General features: G+C 39.6%; 1 protein-coding gene across 1 annotated transcript in view; it reads right to left on the reverse strand.

Moving 5' to 3' along the window:
• Nucleotides 1-739: 739 nt before the first annotated feature.
• Nucleotides 740-21,460, reverse strand: part of LOC124261733 — a 61,119-nt gene continuing 40,398 nt past the window's right edge. The window contains exons 2-7 of the mRNA XM_046696085.1: nucleotides 16,222-16,539; nucleotides 9,134-9,301; nucleotides 8,350-8,380; nucleotides 7,521-7,552; nucleotides 6,946-6,997; nucleotides 740-1,144 (exon numbers count right to left, since the gene is read on the reverse strand). Coding sequence (XP_046552041.1) covers nucleotides 6,954-6,997; nucleotides 7,521-7,552; nucleotides 8,350-8,380; nucleotides 9,134-9,301; nucleotides 16,222-16,539 — 593 coding nt within the window. The 3' untranslated portion in view covers nucleotides 740-1,144; nucleotides 6,946-6,953. The remainder of the gene's footprint in view (nucleotides 1,145-6,945; nucleotides 6,998-7,520; nucleotides 7,553-8,349; nucleotides 8,381-9,133; nucleotides 9,302-16,221; nucleotides 16,540-21,460) is intronic.

Raw genomic sequence — 21,460 nt, forward strand, 5'->3', positions numbered from 1 at the left:
AAATTACTGTCTTTTCATCCATCTTTCAAAATAAATAATATAGCTTCAGTTTGTTCCTGTGTTTTTATTTCGACTATTCCAATATAATGTGCAGGTAACAGGTAGTAGATAATCTGTTCACTGAACCGTAAAAGTTGTTGTTTTAAGGTGTCTGCGAACTGGCTGTCTGCGTAATGGGAGGACACCGCAGGCAGACACACAGGTGTCAATAAAACAAGACATTGAGTTTTGTCTGTGAAAAAAGACATATCTTAATCACAGATAGAAATTCTGTCAACGCTAAATAATGACATTGCTTTTAAGTATCGAACTGAGAAAGTGTCTCGGTAAGAAGAACGTGTGGTGAAATAGACAAATGAAATTATATAAACAGTTAATTTACTGTCATAACATATAAAAAGCTCGCGCCTGTGAGATATCAACAAAACATTAGAAAAATAGCTCACACCAAAGCCTTCACCGAGTATTCACCCGACAACCCGCTTCCAAGCTGCGCGAACCTATTTACTTGCGCACGTGCTATGAGCGCAGCCCAGCTGTTGAAACCCGTTTTCCCCAGAAAAGTCTGGGGAAAATTAGTGAAACGTTTGAACTCCGATTTCGCGCGTTTTTGTTCATCGCGTTATTTTTCAACTTTATAAGTTGAATTTGCATTTTTGACGATTTGTTTCGGTATGTCCATACCGAAAGGTATCAGAATCTGCAAAGTTGTGTTTTACGTTGCATGTGACCTTTAACAAATTGACAACACTGTGTCTAAAACACAGCAAAGTGTTAACAAAATGACATCACTATGTATAGCCTACGACAGAGTGTTAACAAAATGACTAGAACTGTGCCAGAAACATTGAAACAATAAATATAGGGTTATCTATAGACAGGGTTTTTTTTACAAAATATGTATTAAAACGTTTCTCTCGTCATGTTTTAAGCAGAAAGTTTCAATAATCATTTGCTTTTTTTGTCTGATCACGTGGTGTTGAAAGATCGGAACGACAAGGATCAACTTTGGAAATGATACATCACATGTATAGTCTACAAAGGTACTCCACTGTATGGGACATGGCCGTATATCTTCAACTCGTGTCTCACTTCCCGTTCTTCTGGGGCTTCTGAACCTGGCTGTACAGCTCGGACATCTCATCTATAAAACAAAAGTATGAATACAAACATGTGGCAGAATGAAGTTACAGACATTTCCCGATTCCATTGTATTCCATGCACCTATTGTACTGTGAAGTGCCGAACAATCCTTGGAAACGACATTGTTCGACACACAGACTCGGGATTCGAACAATGTGTGCAGCCAGTAGCTGGTGAACACAAGTGCTTTTGTTTGCTGTAAACGCCAGCTGTAAAATGGTAGACACATCTTGTCAGGCCTCCGTATCGATGATGTCGCTTCATATGATAAACATGGCTTACGTAGGACGTGTTCTAATCCAGGGTCACTCGGGTAGTAAACTAGAATACCACATGCCAAATGTGAAAACTACTCTCGCGAAGAACCAATGTAATCTCTGAGTCAACTGCCCTGTTCCTTTCTTCAAAATTATTTGTTGTTCGTCATCACTTTGCAACTAAAGCATTCATTTGTCGGCTCGAAGTCACCAGTCTGAATGAACTACACTCCATGTGTTCCGTGTCATGCTATTGGTAGAACATTACTAAGTTTTCTCCTGAGACATGCACACATTTCGAAGCCTTTCTTTGTTTATTAAAACTTCGCTGGGTCAGCGAGAAATCAATCTTCCGGGATACGAATTCGTCCCGATTAGGTTGCAAGGTTTATAAGCACCGTGCTGACTATCATGGGTGGTGTGTCGATATCTCCACGATTTTGGGGACAGGCACTGATACAATTGACATAACGTCCTATTATATAACTGATATAATGTCATGAGATGTAACTGACATAATACTCTGTGATGTAACTGGCATATCTTCTGTGACATAACTGGCATATGTTCTGTGACATAACTGACATAATGGTCTGTGATAAAACTGACATAATGCCCAGTGATATAACTACCGTAATGCTTTGTGATATAACTGACATATATTCTGTGACATAACTACCATAATGCTTTGTGATATAACTGACATATGTTCAGTGACATAACTACCATAATGCTCTGTGATATAACTGACAAAGTGGTCTGTGACATAACTGGCATAATCCTTTTTGGTATAACTGACATATGTTATGTGACATAACTGACATAATGCCATGTGATATAACTGACACAATGTTCTGTGATATAACTGACATAATGTCCATTAATATAACTAATATAATGTTCTGTGATATATTACATAATACCCTGTGATATAACTGACAGTGTCTTGTGATATAACACAATATTGTTTCCTGTGATATAACAGATATTTTGCCCTGCTGTAAAGCCCTGTGATATAACTGACACATGTTATGTGACATAACTGACATAATGTCCTGAGATGTAACTAACATAATACTCCGTGATATAATTGACATGTTCTGTGACATAAATGACATAATGCTCTGTGATATAACTGGCATAATGCAATGTGATATAACTTACATAATGTCCATTAATATAACTGATATAATGTTCTGTGATATAAATTATATAATACCCTGCGATATAACTGACATAATACTCTGTGATATAACTGATATAATGTTATGTGATATAACTGACATTTTGTCCCGTGATATAACTGACATATGTTCAGGGACATAACTGACATAATGTCATGTGACGTAACTGACATAATACTCTGAGATATAACTGCCATAATACTCTGTGATATAACTGGCATGTGTTCTGTGACATAACTGACATAATGGTGTGTGATGTAACTGACATAATACTCTGTGATATAACTGATATAATGTTATGTGATATAACTGACATTTTGTCCCGTGATATAACTGACATATGTTCAGGGACATAACTGACATAATGTCATGTGACGTAACTGACATAATACTCTGAGATATAACTACCAAAATGCTCTGAGATATAACTGGCATATGTTCAGTGACATAACTGACACAATGGTCTGTGATAAAACAGACATAATGCCCTGTGATATAACTGACATAATATTCTGTGACATAACTACCATAATGCTCTGTGATATAACTGACATAATGCTCTGTGATATAACTGACACAATGTCCATTAATATAACTGATATAATGTTCTGTGATATAAATTACATAATACCCTGTCATATAACTGACATAAGACTCTGTAATATTACTAATATAATGTCCTGTGATATAACTGACATATGTTCTGTGACATAACTGACACAATGTCATGTGATGTAACTGACATAATACTCTGTGATATAACTACCATAATGCTCTGTGATATAACTGGTATATGTTCTGTGACATAACTGACACAATGGTCTGTGATATAACTGACATAATACTCTGAGATATAACTGCCATAATGCTCTGTGACATAACTGGCATGTGTTCTGTGACATAACTGACATAATGGTGTGTGATGTAACTGACATAATACTCTGTGATATAACTACCATAATGCTCTGAGATATAACTGGCATATGTTCAGTGACATAACTGACACAATGGTCTGTGATAAAACAGACATAATGCCCTGTGATATAACTGACATAATATTCTGTGACATAACTACCATAATGCTCTGTGATATAACTGACACAATGTCCATTAATATAACTGATATAATGTTCTGTGATATAAATTGCATAATACCCTGTCATATAACTGACATAATACTCTGTGATATTACTAATATAATGTTCTGTGATATAATTGACATTTTGTATTGTGATATAACTGACATATGTTCTGTGACATAACTGACACAATGTCATGTGATGTAACTGACATAATACTCTGTGATATAACTACCATAATGCTCTGTGATATAACTGGTATATGTTCTGTGAAATAACTGACACAATGGTCTGTGATAAAACTGACATAATGCCCTGTGATATAACTGACATAATACTCTGATATATAACTGCCATAATGCTCTGTGACATAACTGGCATATGTTCTGTGACATAACTGACATAATGGTGTGTGATGTAACTGACATAATACTCTGTGATATAACTACCATAATGCTCTGAGATATAACTGGCATATGTTCAGTGACATAACTGACACAATGGTCTGTGATAAAACAGACATAATGCCCTGTGATATAACTGACATAATATTCTGTGACATAACTACCATAATGCTCTGTGATATAACTGACATAATGCTCTGTGATATAACTGACACAATGTCCATTAATATAACTGATATAATGTTCTGTGATATAAATTACATAATACCCTGTCATATAACTGACATAATACTCTGTGATATTACTAATATAATGTTCTGTGATATAATTGACATTTTGTCCTGTGATATAACTGACATATGTTCTGTGACATAACTGACACAATGTCATGTGATGTAACTGACATAATACTCTGTGATATAACTACCATAATGCTCTGTGATATAACTGGTATATGTTCTGTGAAATAACTGACACAATGGTCTGTGATAAAACTGACATAATGCCCTGTGATATAACTGACATAATACTCTGATATATAACTGCCATAATGCTCTGTGACATAACTGGCATATGTTCTGTGACAAAACTGACATAATGGTGTGTGATGTAACTGACATAATACTCTGTGATATAACTACCATAATGCTCTGAGATATAACTGGCATATGTTCAGTGACATAACTGACACAATGGTCTGTGATAAAACAGACATAATGCCCTGTGATATAACTGACATAATATTCTGTGACATAACTACCATAATGCTCTGTGATATAACTGACATAATGCTCTGTGATATAACTGACACAATGTCCATTAATATAACTGATATAATGTTCTGTGATATAAATTACATAATACCCTGTCATATAACTGACATAATACTCTGTGATATTACTGATATAATGTTCTGTGATATAATTGACATTTTGTCCTGTGATATAACTGACATATGTTCTGTGACATAACTGACACAATGTCATGTGATGTAACTGACATAATACTCTGTGATATAACTACCATAATGCTCTGTGATATTACTGGTATATGTTCTGTGACATAACTGACACAATGGTCTGTGATAAAACTGACATAATGCCCTGTGATATAACTGACATAATACTCTGTGACATACCTACCATAATGCTCTGAGATATAACTGACATATGTTCTGTGACATAACTGACATTATGTCCTGTAATGTAACTAACATAATACGCTGTGATATAACTGACATAATGTCCATTAATATAAGTGACATAATCTTCTGTGATGTAACCGGCATAATAATCTGCGATATAACTGATATAATGTTCTGTGATATAATTGACATTTTGTCCTGTGGTATAACTGACATATGTTCTGTGACATAACTGACACAATGGTCTGTGATAAAATTGACATAATGCCCTGTGATATAACTGACATAATACTCTGTGACATACCTACCATAATGCTCTGTGATATAACTGACATATGTTCTGTGACATAACTTACATAATGTCTTGTGATGTAACTAACATTATACTCTGTGATATAACTGACATAATGTCCATTAATATAACTGATATAATGTTCTGTGATATAAATTACATAATGCCCTGTGATGTAACTGACATAATACTCTGGCATAACTACCATAATGCTCTGTGATATAACTGACATAATGTCCTCTGATGTAAAATATTATTAAGTCCTGTGATATAACTACAATAATGCTCTGTGAGATAGCTAGAATATTAATAGATTGTACACATCAATAAAAGCTCACTCACTCAGCCCGATTTTGTTCAGATTGAATATTGTTGGAAACAAAGTGCAACCACACTCACTCACTCACGAACTCATTCACTCACGACATCACACAACACATCACTCAAGACCTCTCTCACACACGACCTGAATTACCATCTTTGCCCGTTGACTGGAGTGGCATTGTTTCACCTTCGGACTTGGGTTGTTTCTGTACCACGCTGTATACATCACCTGCAGCTGCCCCCTCTACGAGGAAGAAGTCGACTTAATTTACACAAACATTACTAGTAACGGATATACAAAGAATTCGATATACTTTAGTATCACGTTTGTTGCAAAAGATTAGCTTTACTTGGTCAGTTCAACAGGCCTTCAGACAGCCATCCAACACTTAAAACTCTGGTACATCTTCAGCGCTGCTTGAACACATATGTTTTATGACTGCAGGGGGGGTCTAGGACATCCCTTCATGACATAAAACTTGTCCAGGGAAATTATTATTCAATAAATATTCAGGAATATTTGTCTTTCCTTTCTGAGTTTGTGAGTAGCCTCAGTGTCATGTTGAGATCTACCAGGGAACTCACCATTCAGTGTTGATGTTCGTTGTTTATCTGGGATGGCATATATGTCTACAAACCCACTGTCAAGATGTGATCTACCAGGGGACTCACCATTCAGTGTTGATGTTCGTTGTTTATCTGGGATGGCATATATGTCTACAACCCCACTGTCAAGATGTGATCTACCAGGCGACTCACCATTCAGTGTTGATGTTCGTTCTTTATCCGGGATGGCATATATTTCTACAACCACACTGTCAGGTTGAGATCTACCAGCGAGCGCCAGGGGATCAGACGGAGACAGTACCAAATACTATACCAAGACATAGAAAATACACAGAGCCAGAAGTACATGGTTACACATGGATCAGGGTCAATGTCCCGAAGATGGTGACAAGGTTCAGAGACGGGATGGGGCGGATACTACTTATCAATGTTGAAACAATCTTGCACCTGTGGTTGGGTGAGGAATCGAACCTGGTATTGGGCTTGAAGAGCCAGCACTTTGACCACGAGGCTAGCACTTCCATCTGTTGTAATCTATGCCATAGACTCACCCTGGTGTTTAGTCTCCACCGTAACTGTCATAGAGGACGTTGTCCACCATCACTGCAAAGGGGACGGAAAATGTACCTGAACAAACAGGCGTTAGACAACAGAGGAGAAAAACAAACAAAAGTATAAAGGAAATGTTTTTTTGACTATTTTTACATATAATCAAATACATACTAGTATTAGGTCTTTGAATGGCATTTAGAAGTGATACACATATAAATGGCTACACAATTACTGGCGTTGATGTGTGATTGGCAAAGGATAAATGGAAACCAACACTTAATAATTAATTAGTGTTGATTGGTGATGAAGAGTGTACAGCTGGTAGCCGGGATTAAATTATAAGTTATAGGCCACCCATAGTTTAACCATCATGTTTCTTGTCTTATTACTTTTGTTGCATAAGTACATATATATGCTCTCTGTCTCATACCATTCATTCACCAGATGAAGCAGTAAGGAAAAACTCCGAAACGTTGTGTTCTTCACAATTAAGAAGTTGACATCCATAAAAACTCTCTTCCTTATGCTAGTTTTCTTAAATCCATCAAAAGGGTTAAAACTTGTATGTACTCACCAGCATCTTTTCTTTGTTCAGGATCTTGATGTCTGATAAGTTAGAAATGTAGGATTACATTAATTCAGGGTTTCGCCACATACATAATCGGACCACTTTAGTTGAAACTGAACAGTGAAAATCACCCATAGCTCAAAAATGTATTAATTTCCTTTTGGGTAGAGATCCTTCTGAACCATTGTTTTAATTTCGATTTAATGTCCTTTATTAGCACACTGAACAGATGGGTAGGTCAAGTCGTATAAGGTGCCACACTTCATTTTGTGAGAAACATCTGATCAAGGGTTCGAATCCTGTGTGTGAAGGTAGGTGATCAGGTTGCACCTCTGGTCGTGGGTTTCAGCCAAAGCGTAAACATCAAATGCCTTCATTACCGCGGCTTTCCAACCACATCAAAATTACAGGTAGTGATACGACTGAATGCCATCCAAAGAGGCTTTAAACGCACCCGTATTTGAAGGCATTATTGTCTATTGGCTGAGGATAATGAACTTTGACTGTCTGTAGAATTGTATTCTTCTGAGGCACATACAGAGTAAACGAAATACAAAGCAAATTACCCAATTGGATGTTACTTGCAGTTTATTAAGAGTAAGACATGTAAAGGCAAAGTGGATTTCATTATCTATACCATTTTTACATAACATGCAAAGCCTTTCATATTTATCAATCCCTATTTCTCAACCTTCATTGTACTGTACTAATACTCGTATTGTCACCTGTGACCAACAGCAATAACGACAACAATTCCATGACATAACTCTAAAGTGTTACTAGAATTCCTCGTTATTTCAATAATCTGAGAATTAAGAAATATCTGTATACATACCTATGATCCCCATTGACAGGCCCCCGAGCTGCTGAGGAAATATGAACAGAACAACACTAGACTAATTATTTATACACTTTTCAATAAATTGGGGGGGGGGGGGGGCGTATAGTGTTAGTAGCAGGGGAAGTGTGTAGTGTTGCTGAGAATTTGGGAATAGGTTATACGAAGTGAACGATGACATAAACTATATTTGGCATCCACCCTAACTCGCTGTGCAGAATTACGGCCCTTTTGCATTCCAGGAGCTTGTGGAACTTCGGTGGAAGTATCGGTTTCAACGTAGTGGATAACGCCTTAATCCACAACAATCTGATAAACTGATAAAATTGAAATCCATTTTAAATTGGCATTAAACCAAAACACATCAATCACTTTTCCCACACCTCGTTGACATTCCCTGATACAACAAATATTCAGTTTTATCATCATGAACCTAAACACTCACACCTCCATCATTTACCTGCACGACCTTTTACATAAAATTGGCACTAGTGGCAGGGTTGTGTCACTATATCTCGGGGCCATGAATCCCAGAATTGTGGGTTCGAATCCCAGTTGTTCACCCTAAACTGTGTATGTTTGACTGTACCTGTACTCACACACACGCACGCTCACACACACATGAAGCTTACACGACGTGAGACAATTTGAACACGCTAAAAGTGGCGTTGGACACAACCCATGCACCTGATATGAATATCAAGTAACCTGTGAAATACTTTTGGAAGCTTCATTGAACCAAATCACACCACCACTCACTGGTACACAATACAGTACTTACAGCCATTGTTTCGTTTGTCTTTCTTTGATCGAAGTAAGCAGCAGACGGTGATGACGACAGCCAGTAGAGCCAGAGCGCCACCAACAGTTCCACCTAGGATGGTTGTCATGGAAGTCACAGATGGTGTTTGGGGATTTACTGAGTCCTGGGTTCTGCTTGTTGTTGTTTCTAAGACAAAATATGAGCAGTGATTACAGATGGAGAAAATAATCAAATGTATCAAAAAGCGATTATAATATGTTTATGGTATCGCAGTTCTCTATATCTATTATGGCGTATAGTAAAATGTATTGCAATACAGAATACGTCTGAATGCTTTTTCTTTTAAGAGACTCGTTGCGTTTACAGTTGTTATTTCTTTAAATGTTGTGATAGCATAAAACAGACACAGGCACAATCCTTAATATGTGTGTGTGTGTGTGTGTGTGTGTGTGTGTGTGTCCTGTATGTTGTGTTGAGATATCTATCTGTGTGAATATTGTGTGGGATGTATGTGTGTGTGTGTATGTGTCTCTTGTATGTTGTGTTGAGATATCTATCTGTGTGAATATTGTGTGGAATGTGTGTGTGTGTTTGTGTCTCTTGTATGATGTATTCAGCTACATCTATCTGCGTGAATATTGTGGGGGATATGCGTGTGTGTGTATGTGTCTCTTGTATGTTGTGTTGAGATATCTATCTGTGTGAATATTGTGTGGGATGTGTGTGTGTTTGTGTCTCTTGTATGTTGTGTTGAGCTATATCTATCTGTGTGAATATTGTGTGGGATGTGTGTGTGTGTCTCTCTTGTATATTGTGTTGAGCTATATCTATCTGTGTGAATATTGTGTTGGATGTGTGTGTGTGTATGTGTCTCTTGTATCTTGTGTTGAGCTATATCTACCTGTGTGAATATTGTGTTTGATGTGTGTGTGTGTATGTGACTCTTGTATCTTGTGTTGAGATATCTATCAGTGTAAATATTGTGTTTGATGTGTGTGTGTTTGTGTCTCTTTTATCTTGTGTTGAGCTATATCTATCTGTGTGAATATTGTGGGATGTGTGTGTGTATGTGTCTCTTGTATGTTGTGTTGAGCTATATCTATCTGTGTGAATATTGTGTGGGATGTGTGTGTGTGTTTGTGTCTCTTGTGTGATATGTTGAGCTATATCTGTCTGTGTGAATATTGTGTTTGATGTGTGTGTGTGTGTGTGTGTGTCTCTTGTATCTTGTGTTGAGCTATATCTGTCTATGTTAATATTGTGTGGGATGTGTCTGAGTTGCCTTGTGTGTGTGTGTGTGTCTCTTGTATGTATGTTGTGTTGAGCTATATGTGTCTGTGTAAATATTTTGTGGGATGTGTCTGAGTTGCCTTGTGTGTGTGTGTGTCTCTTGTTTGTATGATGTGTTGAGCTATATCTATCTGTGTGAATATTGTGTGGGATGTGTCTGATTTGTCTTTTGTGTTTGTGTCTCTTGTATGTTGCGTTGAGCTATATCTGTCTGTGTGAATATTGTGTAGGATGTGTGTAAGTTGTCTTTTGTGTGTGTGTGTGTCTCTTGTATGTTGTGTTGAGCTATATCTGTGTGTGTGAAAATTGTGTGGGATGTGTCTGATTTGTCGTGTGTGTTTGTGTCTCTTGTATGTTGTGAGGTAATGTGTGGTGTATGTGTTTGTGTTGTGTTTTGTTGTGTTTTGTGTATTTATATGTGTGTATTTATGTGTGTGTTATGGCTTGACATGAGCGCATTTCCGTCTGTGTGTTCCTGGGTGATCCTATGCGTGTCTTGTGTTGTATATTTGTGCTTTTTTGTTGCATAAGTGTGTTTCGGTGTGTCGTGTGTGTTGTGCTGTGTGTCTTGTGTGTTCTGTGTGTTTTGATGTGTTGTGCAGTGTGTTTTGATGTGTTGTGCTGTGTGTGTTGTTCTGAGTGTTTTGATGTGTTGTACTGTGTGTTTTGATGTGTTGTATTGTTTGCGTAATGTGTTGTGTGTTGTGTTGTGTGTGTTGTGTGTTGTGTGTGTGTTCTGCTGTGTGTGTTGCGTGTTGTGATGTGTGTTGTCTGTTGTGCTGTGTGTGTTGTGTGTTGTGCTGTTTGTGTTGTGTTTTGTGCAGTGTGTGTTGTGCTGTGTGTTTTATTGTGTTGTGCTGTGTCTGTTTATTGTGCTGTGTGTCTTGATGTGTTGTGCTGTGTGTTTTGAAGTGTTGTGGTGTGTGTCTTGATGTGTTGTCCCGTGTGTTTTGAAGCCTTTGTGTGTGTGTTTTGATGTGTTGTGCTATGTGTTTTCCTGTGTGCTGTGCTGTGTGTGTTGTGCTCTGTGTTGCGCTGTGTCTTCTGTGTGTTGTGATGTTTGTTTTGATGTATTGTGATGTGTGTGTTGCGTGTTGTGCTGTGTGTTATGTGTTGTGATGTGTGTGTTGTGTGTTGTGCTGTGTGTTTTGTGTGTTGTGCTCTGTGTGTTGTGCTGTGTGTGTTGTGGGTTGTGTTTTGTGCTCTGTGTGTTGTGTGTTCTACGGTGTGCTGGGCTTTGTGTGTTGTGTGTTGTGCTGTGTGTGTTGTGTTGTGCTGTGTGTGTTGTCTGTTCTGCTGTGTTTTTCATGTGTTGCGCTGTTTTGTGTGTTGTGTTTTCTGCTGTGTGTTGTGCTCTGTGTGATGTGCTGTGTTTGTTGTCTTTTGTGCTGAGTGTTGTGCTGTGTGTGTTGTGTTTTGTTCTGGTTGTGGTACTGTGTGTTGCGCTGTGTGTGCTGTGTGTTTTGTGCTGTGTGTTATGCTGTGTTTGTTGTGTTTTGTTCTTTGTGATGTGCTGTGTGTGCTGTGTGTGTTGTGTTGTGTTGCGCTGTGTGTTATGCTGTGTTGTGTGTGTGTTGTGCTGTGTGTTGTGCTGTGTGTTGTGCTGTGTGTTGTGCTGTGTGTTGGGCTGTGTGTTGAGGTGTGTTTGTTGTGTTTTGTGATTTGTGTTGTGCTGTGTGTTGGGCTGTCTTTGTTGTGTTTTGTGCTGTGCGTTGTGCTGTGTGTGTTTTGTTTTTGCTGTTTGTATTGTGTTGTGTGTTGCGTGTTTTGTGCTGTGTGTGTTGTGTTTGTGCTACGTGTGTTGTGTTTTGTGCTGTTTCTTGTGCTGTGTGTTTTGTGCTGTCTGTGCTAGGTGTGTTATGCTGTGTGTGTTGTGCTGTGTTTTGTGCTGTGTGTAATGCTGTCTGTGCTGTGTGTGTTATGCTGTGTGCTGTGCTGTGTGTACTGCTCTGTGTTGTGCTGTGTGCTATGATGCGTGTTTTGTGTGTTCTGCTGTGTGTTTTGATGTGTTGTGCTGTGTGTGTTGTGTTTTGTGCTGTGAGTTCTGTGTATTGTGTCGTGTGTTGTGTTTTGTGTTTTGTTTTGTGCAGTGTGTTGTGTTTTGTGTGTTGTGCTGTTTGTACTGTGTTATGCTGTGTGTTTTGTTTTGTGCTGTGTGTGCTGTGTGTTGTGCTGTGTGTTTTAATGTTTTGTGCTGTGTGTTGTGTTGTTTGTTGTATGCTTTATGTTGTTTTAGTGCTGTGTGTGTTTTGTGTTGTGCTGTGAGAATAGTGTTTTGTGTTGGGTGTTTTTGCTGTGTTTGTTGTGTTTTGTGCTGTGTGCTGTGCTGTGTTTTGTGCTAGGTGCACAGGGATGTTTACTGTACACTAGGGGTTGTGACAACACTGAAAGAGTCTGCACACAAAGTTGACTCCAAGGTTTTTACACCCGGTCACAGGTGGGCTCCATCCCAGCACCTCAACCTCGCTGGATCACTAGCCTGGCGTCTTAGCCAGGTCGCCCATGTGTTATGCTGTATGCGTTGTGTGTTATGCTGTGTGTTGTTCTGTGTGTGTTGTTCTGTGTGTTGAATGTTGTGCTGTGTGTGTTGTGTGTGTTGTGCTGTGTGTTGTATGTTATAGTGACTGTGTGTTGTTCTATGTGTTGTGTGTTGTGCTGTGTGTGCTGTATGTTGTGCTGTGCGTTGTGGTGTGTGATATGCTGTGGGTTGTGCTGTGTTTCTTGTGTTTTGTGTGTGTTTTATGCTGTGTGTTTTGTTTTGTGTTGTGTTTTGTGCTGTGTGTTGTGCTGTGTGTTGCGCACTTTGTGTGCTGTGTGTTGTGCTTTGAGGTGTACTGTGTGTTGTATGTTGTGTTATGTGGTGTGTGTTAAGCTGTGTGTGCTGTGTGTTGGGCTGTGTGTTTTACTGTTTTGTGCTGTGTGTTCTGCTGTGTGTTGTGCTTTGTGCTGCGTGTTTGTGTGTTGTGTGTGTTGTTTGTGTGTGTGTAGTGTTTTGTGTCGGGTGTTTGTCTGTGTGTTGTGCTGTGTTTGTTGTGTTTTGTGCTTTGTCTTGTGCTGTGTGTTGTGCTGCGTGTGTTGTGCTCAGTTTCTTCTGTTTTGAGCTGTGTGTTGTGTTTTGTGTTGTGTTTGTGCTGTTTGTGTTGTGCTGTGTTTCTTGTGGTTTGTGCTGCGTGTGTTGTGTTGTGTTGTTTGTTATGCTGAGTGTGCTGTGTGTTGTGCTGTGTGTACTGTGTGTTGTGTGGTGTGCTGTGCTGTTTGTTGTGTGTGTGTTATGCTGTGTGTTGTGCTGTGTGTTTTGATGTGTTATGCTATGTGTGTTGTGTGTTGTGCTGTGTGTTAAGATGTGTTTGCTGTGTGTTGTGCTGTGTGTTTTGATTTGGTAAGCTGTCTGTTGTGTGATGTGCTGTGTTTTGATGTGTTGTGCTGTGTGTTTTGATGTGTTGTGCTGTGTTGTTTTGGTGTGTTGTGCTGTGTGTTTTGATGTGTTATGCTGTGTGTTGTGCTGTGTGTTTTGATGTGTTGTGCTGTGTGTTTTGATGTGTTGTGCTGTGTGTTCTGTTTTGCTGTTGTGCTGTGTGTTTTGATGTGTTATGCTGTGTGCTGCGGTTTGTGCTGTGTGTTTAGATGTGTTATGCTGTGTGTGTTGTGTGTTATGATGTGTGTTGTTCTGTGTGCTGTGTGTTATGCTGTGTGTGCTGTCTGTTGTGTTGTGTGTTTTGATGTGTTGTGCTGTGTGCTGTGTGTTGTGCTGCATGCTGTTTTGTGTGTTGTGTGTTGTGCTGTGTGCTGTGCTGTGTCTTGTGCTCTTCGTGTTGATGTGTTGTGCTGTGCTGTGTTCTGTGTTGTGCTGTGTGTTGTGTTGTGTGTTGTCCTGTGTTTGTTGTGTTTTGTGCTGTGTTGTGCTGAGTGTTGTGCCTCGTGTTATGCTGTGTGTTGTGTGTTCGGCTGTGTGTTTTGATGTGGTGTGCTGTATGTGTTGTGTGTTGTGCTGTTTTTTGGTTTTGTGTTGTGTTGTGCTGTGTGTTGTTCTGTGTGTTGTACTGTGTGTTGTGCTGTGCGTTGTTTGTTAAGTGTTGTGCTATGCGTTGTGCTGTGTGTTATGCTGTTCGTTGTGCTGTGTGTTTCATGTGTAATGCTGTGTGTTGTGTGTTTGTGCTGTGTGTTTTGATGTGTTGTGCTGTGTGTTGTGCTATGTGTGTCGTGTGTTGTTCTGCGTTTTGTGTTGTGTTTTGTGTTGCGCTGTGTTTTGTGTGTTGTGCTGTGTGTTGTGTTTTTTGCTGTGGTTGTTTTATTTTGTGCTGTGTATGCTGTGTGTTGTGGAATGTGTTTCTTTTTTTGTGTTGGTGTGTTGCGTGTTTTGTGCTGTGTGGTTTGTTTTGTGTTGTGTTTTGTACTGTGTGTGCTGTGCTGTGTTTGTTGTGTGTTGTTTTGTGTGTTGTACTCTGTGTTCTGTGTGTTGTGCTGCATGTTGTTTTGTGTGTGTTATGGTGGGTTGTGTGTTGTGCTGTGTTTTGATGTGTTGTGCTGTGTGTTGTTTTTTGTTCTGTGCGTTGTACTCTGTGTTGTGCTGTGTGCGTTGTGTGTTATGTGTTGTGCTGTTTGTTGTGCTGTGTGTTATGCTGTGTGTTGTGCTGTATGTTTTGATGAGTTATGCTGTGTGTTGTGCGTTCTGCTGTGTGTTTTGATGTGCTGTGCTGTGTGTTGTGCTGTGTGTGTTGAGTGTTGTGCTGTGTTTTGTGTTGTGGTGTGTTTTGTATTGTCCTGTGTGTCTTGTGCTAAGTGTTGTGTTGTGTGTGCTGTGTGTTGTGTTGTGTGTGCTGTGTGTTGTGCTGTGTTTGCTGTGTGTTGTTCTGTGTGTTGTAGTGTGTTTTGTTGTGGTTGTTGTGTTTTGTGCTGTTTGTGCTGTGTGTTGTGCCGGACTGTGTAGGTTGTGCTGTGTGTTGTGTGTTGTGCTGCATGTTGTTTTTTGTGTGTTATGTTGTGTTGTGTGTTGTGCTGTGTTTCGATGGTTTGTGCTGTGTGTTGTTTTTTGTTCTGTGCGTTCTGCTGTGTGTTTTGATGTGCTGTGCTGTGTGTTGTGCTGTGTGTGTTGAGTGTTGTGCTGTGTTTTGTGTTGTGGTGTAATTTGTATTATGCTGTGTGTGTTGTGTGTGGTGTGTGTTGTGCTGTGTGTTGTGTGCTTTGCTGTGGTTGTTGTATTTTGTGCTGTGTGTGCTGTGTGTTGTGCTGTTTGTTGTGGTGTGACTTGTGCTGTGTTTCTTGTGTTTTGTGTTGTGTGTTCTGCTGTGGTTGGGTTTAGTGCTGTGTGTGCTGTGTGCTTTGTGTTTTGCTGGGTTGTGTGGGTTGTGCTGTGTTTCTTGTGTTTTGTGCAGTGTGTGTTGAGTGTTTTGTGCTCTGTGTGTTGTGCTGTGTTTGTTGTGTTTTGTGCTGTGTGTATAGTGCTGTGAGTTGTGCTGTGTGTGCTGTGTGTTGTGTTGTTAGTTGTTCTGTGTGTTGTGCTTTGTGTTGTGTGTTGTGCTGTGTGTGTTGTGTGTTGTTCTGTGTTTGTTGTGTTTTGTGCTGTGTGTTGTGCTGTATGTTGTGTTGTGTGTTGTGCTGTATGTTGTGCTGTGTGTCTTGATGTGTTGTTCTTTTTGAGGCAAGTATTACAAGTACACCATACAACACTTGTACTTCCGTCCTGGAAATAGCCCCACAGAGTATAAAGACATGAAATTTTCAACATGACTGGTCAACTGCAAACATATGCTGCTGAGGATTTATGGGGTACTTGAATTTACTGTGCATCTTTTACCCAAAGGATCGTTGTATAGTACCTGCAGGTGATGCCACAACATGAACATTGACAGCCCTTTCTTCCATTTTGATCGTACACCTCCACCGTCCCTCATGTATCTTGCTGATGTTTGAGATCCTGAGAGCATGTTCTCTGCAGTCTGAACTTCCTAATTCCAGGCGAGGCAGTATTTGGTTCGAGCGGAAATTGCAGTTTCCAGACCATTCATATATATACGCAATATAATAGCTGTAACCATCTTTATACCAGACGCCTATTTCTGATGGTTCTCCATTGCAGACTAACACAGCATCCCTTCCTGCAGTAACTGTTGCATTTGGAGTATACCCACGTCTCACTGGCAAGGAAAATACTAATCATAACATATAACTACATCATGAGTATGCAACGTCACAGCTATCTTGAAATAAACAGTAAACAATGGCTCTGTTTCAGTACTGATGTAACAAGGATACTCAAGGCACGCATTTGCATCTCTTTTCATTTTTAAGTCTCTGGGTATCACCGTATTCCAAGTATATTTTCCTATTTTACTTTTTCTTCAACATTATTTTACGTATATCTTTCTTCAAAACATGAACCTACCTAATCAAGAAAAGAGTGATGTATTAATAGTTCTAAGAATAGCATATATGATTCCGTAACACTGAGGGGGTGCGACGTCTGAGTGAACATATTCATGACTTTGAAGCATCTCACCGTACGTTACATGAGATATATCAATCCGTGTAATCTAATATACTTACTATATTGCAGGATCCTAGGCATAAAAGTAAAACTTCAGAATATCACTTATTGATTCCAAACATGTCAATGTAGTGTTTTCAAGTGAATAAGGCTAGGTACCACAGACAAAATATACATCAGTCACCGTCCTTCTATTTCTCAGTCCACCGCCTCCGTGGTGTGGTGTAGTGGTTAGAGCGTCCGCCCGGAGAGCGGAAGGTCGCGAGTTCGATCCCCGACCGCGTCATACCAAAAGACGGTAAAAATATGGTCCCTGTCTGGCGCTCGGCATTAATGTGTACAACAAGGACTGGTTGGCTCGTAGTCAGTATAATGCGCCTGAGTGGGGTATTCATGCTTCACTGCGGCATGGTATCTCAGTGGGCTAGCATTATAAAACCAGTTTAAGTCTGGGCTAGTACAAGCAGCCGCACATACACATACACAAACGTTGCACGTCGTCATATGAGCGACGTTACGACGTTAAACCCAATTTCACCTGACATCTATGTCTCAGTCACATTATACACTGGCGGGGAGAAGTAGCATATAAAGTGGTGTGACATGGACTTTTTGTTTGTTTTTTGGTAGATCACAACATAATATTTTGTTTTTCATCTGATCAGTGTTTTATCATAACAAATTCATTAACAAAACCAATACCTGGCACTGCGTACATGACCATAAATCCAGCACCACTCACTTTACATAATGATAAGTACGAAAACACTTGTCGTGTATGTTTTGAAAATATATTTGAATGGAACTGTACCACATGTTACTATAACTAACACTGGAAAAAAAGTCCATGTTTACAAGACATTTCCAATTTTGGGAAGATGATGTTTCCAAAGATTTACAATTTTGGAAATGTCCACAAGGGGAGATAACTGGTGGGTGATGGTAAATCATTGTTATTTGCACGCCCCGGGACCTAATCCCTTGTCGATTGATGAGTGAGTCACGGCAGTTAATAGTCACCAATTAACAAGGCCTTCTAAACAAAATTATAAGAGTACAATCGCAATTCGAAAGTGCGAAAATTGTGTCCTTCGGTTTACTTCCCAAGAAACGAAGCAGCCGGGATACCGAACCCAGTCAGAGCAGGTGGGTGTGCACTCAAGTGTAACGGCTGGTTCATTTGCAGATGCCCTCACGGCTAATTGTGTGTATATATATATAGACATGTTGGGTTTTGTAAATACATGCTCATTTTTTGTGTATAACATTTTGCAATCAACAGACATCATAACATGTCATGTGTACAAGTATCACACCTGCCTGTCTGTGTAATTACATAATGTGACAGAGACCGAACTCGGGCCATAAATCAATGCATTTTGTTTATGGTGTATAGCCTGATTGGTGTTAAGTTCAAATTGCATGTGGTCAGTGATAGCAGTTGTGTATTGAATATTGTCATTAGCAGACAGGCAGGCAGACACATAGGTGTCAATAAAACAAGACATTGAGTTTTGTCTGTGACAACGACATATCTATATCACAGTTAGACATTCTGTCAACGCTAAATAATGACATTGCTTTTAGGTATCGAACTGAGAAAGTGTCTCGGTAAGAAGAACGTGTGGTGAAATAGACAAATGAAATTATATAAACAGTTAATTTACTGTCATAACATATAAAAAGCTCGCGCCTGTGAGATATCAACAAAACATTAGAAAAATAGCTCACACCAAAGCCTTCACCGCGTAATCACCCGACAACCCGCTTCCAAGCTGCGCGAACCTATTTACTTGCGCACGTGCTTTGAGCCCAGCCCAGCTGTTGAAACCCGTTTTCCCCAGAAAAGTCTGGGGAAAATTAGTGAATCGTTTAAACTCCGATTTCGCGGGGCTTTTTCATCACGTTATTTTTCAACTTTATAACTTGAATTTGCATTTTTGATGATTTGTTTCGGTAAGTCCATACCGAAAGGTATCAGAATCTGCAAAGTTGTGTTTTACGTTGCATATGACCTTTAATAAACAACTTGCCCAACTGGCAAAAGAGGAATACCCCCATGAACTTACTGGCGGTTAATACATTAAAGGAAAGATGTTGTTTTTACACAGGTACTTTACGACAGGGTGTAATCAGTATACATTAGTAAATCTACAAACATAAACACTACCTTTTGACAAATCCGCTGTGCAAGATAAACGTAATTAATCAACTGGCGTGTCCTTTGATCAATGTTTGTTTTTGTATCTCAGCTGATAATTCGTCTTGCTGCACTTCCATGCGCATATTACATAACATGTAATACATTTGTCACATCAGACCTTAACTCATAATGCTGAGTATTTACTCCAGACACAAGAAATGCGAAATGGGAACCTTTGTCGGGAAATCTGCGTGGTATTACCATCATACCTGTTATAAATTCATTAACTGACCATCAAGTGAATGATGACAAATAACATGTGTAGGTTTATACCACCAAGCACTGGTTACAGCAAAAGGCGTAGTACTTGCTGAATTGCATGCAATGTTAATTGCCTGAAAAAACTTATGGGCCGACACTGTTTGGAGGATACGAACGGAACTTCATTGTTGCATAAGAAATACGTATAAGCATTTGATGTGTACTGAAGTTAAAATTGCATATACCTAAGTAAATTTTCATTTGTCATAAATATAATATGCAATAGACATCATATGTTTACATGGCATGTTTGAATACCGAGGTAAAAAACCCACAGAAATAAGATCAACTTGGATCAGTCACTATGCCATCTATGCATTAGAAAATCCGAAAAGCATACACTGCTGGGATACTTTATTGCAATCAGACAGGAACTACCAGGGGTATTCTCAAATAATAGCATCGGATGAGCATCCACCCTTCCTAATGTCCCGCTGTTTGGGTTGAAGAAATTTTGTCAAGGTGGCCAGAAGCCCAGTCCCTGTGTCCGTCACGATCGAGGGAGCAGATACAGACAAGCTTGCAGTTTGGTTTGGAAATTAGACTGTTGGCGAGAAACATTAATCGCTCTGGATCAATTCCCCTCTAATTACATGGGGATATATAATGAGTAGAAGCATGAAAGTGTACATTCGACCCCGAAATGGCTAATGCTCAACTTGAACAGAAGTTTATTCCTACACCTCGTTCGTGCACCAGTTTCAAAATGGAATGTTAACTGTTGGACAGTTTGCTGATTCAGCGTCTCTTCTTTCTCATCTTTAATATATTTATAACGTACTTATGATTATATGTCCATATAGTCTCCCGTTACCACTCGTGGCTTACTACGCCTTCTATGTTTTTTATGTGTTGTATATTTCAATGTATATATGCTAAGTATCGTTGTCTCTATAATCCAATGTTAATTTGCTAACAGACGGGCATCAACATTTCTGTTAACTCATCCGTTTGGATCAAAGGTCGATAGAGGGGAGTTTCCATGTATATTCTCACGCCGTTATCAAGATAAAAGTTACTACAACCAGGTGAATAGAGGTATATATGCATAGTGACAAGCAGCAAATTAACAACAGGTAATTCAGCAATAGCACGTCGTTGGGGCCAACAGGGGAGTAAGATCAACAAGTCGAAATCCACTCCATTCTCCAAGTGATGGAGTAGTAGAGGAAATGATTGTCCTGGACCAAGTCCAACAAAAGCCTCTGCAAAGCCTTATTTCCCAAATAAGGCTTTGGTCGGACCCTTAGCTCTTGCTACCATTACCCCTACTATGAAAAATTAGTAAAATGTCCCCCGGCAGCCACAATTCCCCAAGGGAGAAATAGAAATGTATTGCGCTTCCTCCCAAGGGGAATTGTGTCTCTCACCATGAGAGAACCTCACATCACACGAAGTTGTGACGGTGGGATACGAACTCCACATGAACAGCTTGCGCAGACTATATATAATGGGGTCGCACCACTCAACCGACTGAGCTACCGCGGACTTAGCTGAAGTAGGTCAGTTTAACGGGTCTATCCTGAGATCACGCGCACCCACGCATCACGTGACAGCGGACTTAACTGAAGTAGGTCAATTTAACGGGTAGATCACGCGCACCCACACATCATGTGCTGTTGTCTGGAGGTAACACTACGATCAATAGTCCTCTGCCTGGCCTATACCTCAAGTAATACAAGGTAGGTTCATCCACTTTATCTATGTTGTATAGCTCTACGTGCCGCTATGACACTATGTCACGTTGACCTCGATGAAACAGTTTAATGTGAATCGACTATGATCTCTTTGGTGTTCGTTATAAAGGCTTGCCGGGCTTTTTGTACCCCCTGTTCTATGTACTTTTTTTTCTCATCCTCGCTGATAGCAGACTTACGAGACTTGGATCGAATCTCTTGTTTCATTTTATCATATTTTGTGAGTTCAGAGAGGATTGAACAAAACTCCTCCTCCGAGATCTTACTGTCAGTGAGTGCCGTGGAAATACGCTCACTCACCGTGTTCAGCTTTGCTTCGGCCAGAACCCTGATCTCATCGTGTTTCAATGCTTTACGATGCAGTCTGCGTGATACAAATTTAAGCACCAAGCCTAACACCCCTGTCACCC

The sequence above is a fragment of the Haliotis rubra genome, unplaced genomic scaffold (assembly GCF_003918875.1).
Source record: "Haliotis rubra isolate DU_JTF1 unplaced genomic scaffold, ASM391887v1 Scf806, whole genome shotgun sequence".
Lineage (NCBI taxonomy): Eukaryota > Metazoa > Mollusca > Gastropoda > Lepetellida > Haliotidae > Haliotis > Haliotis rubra.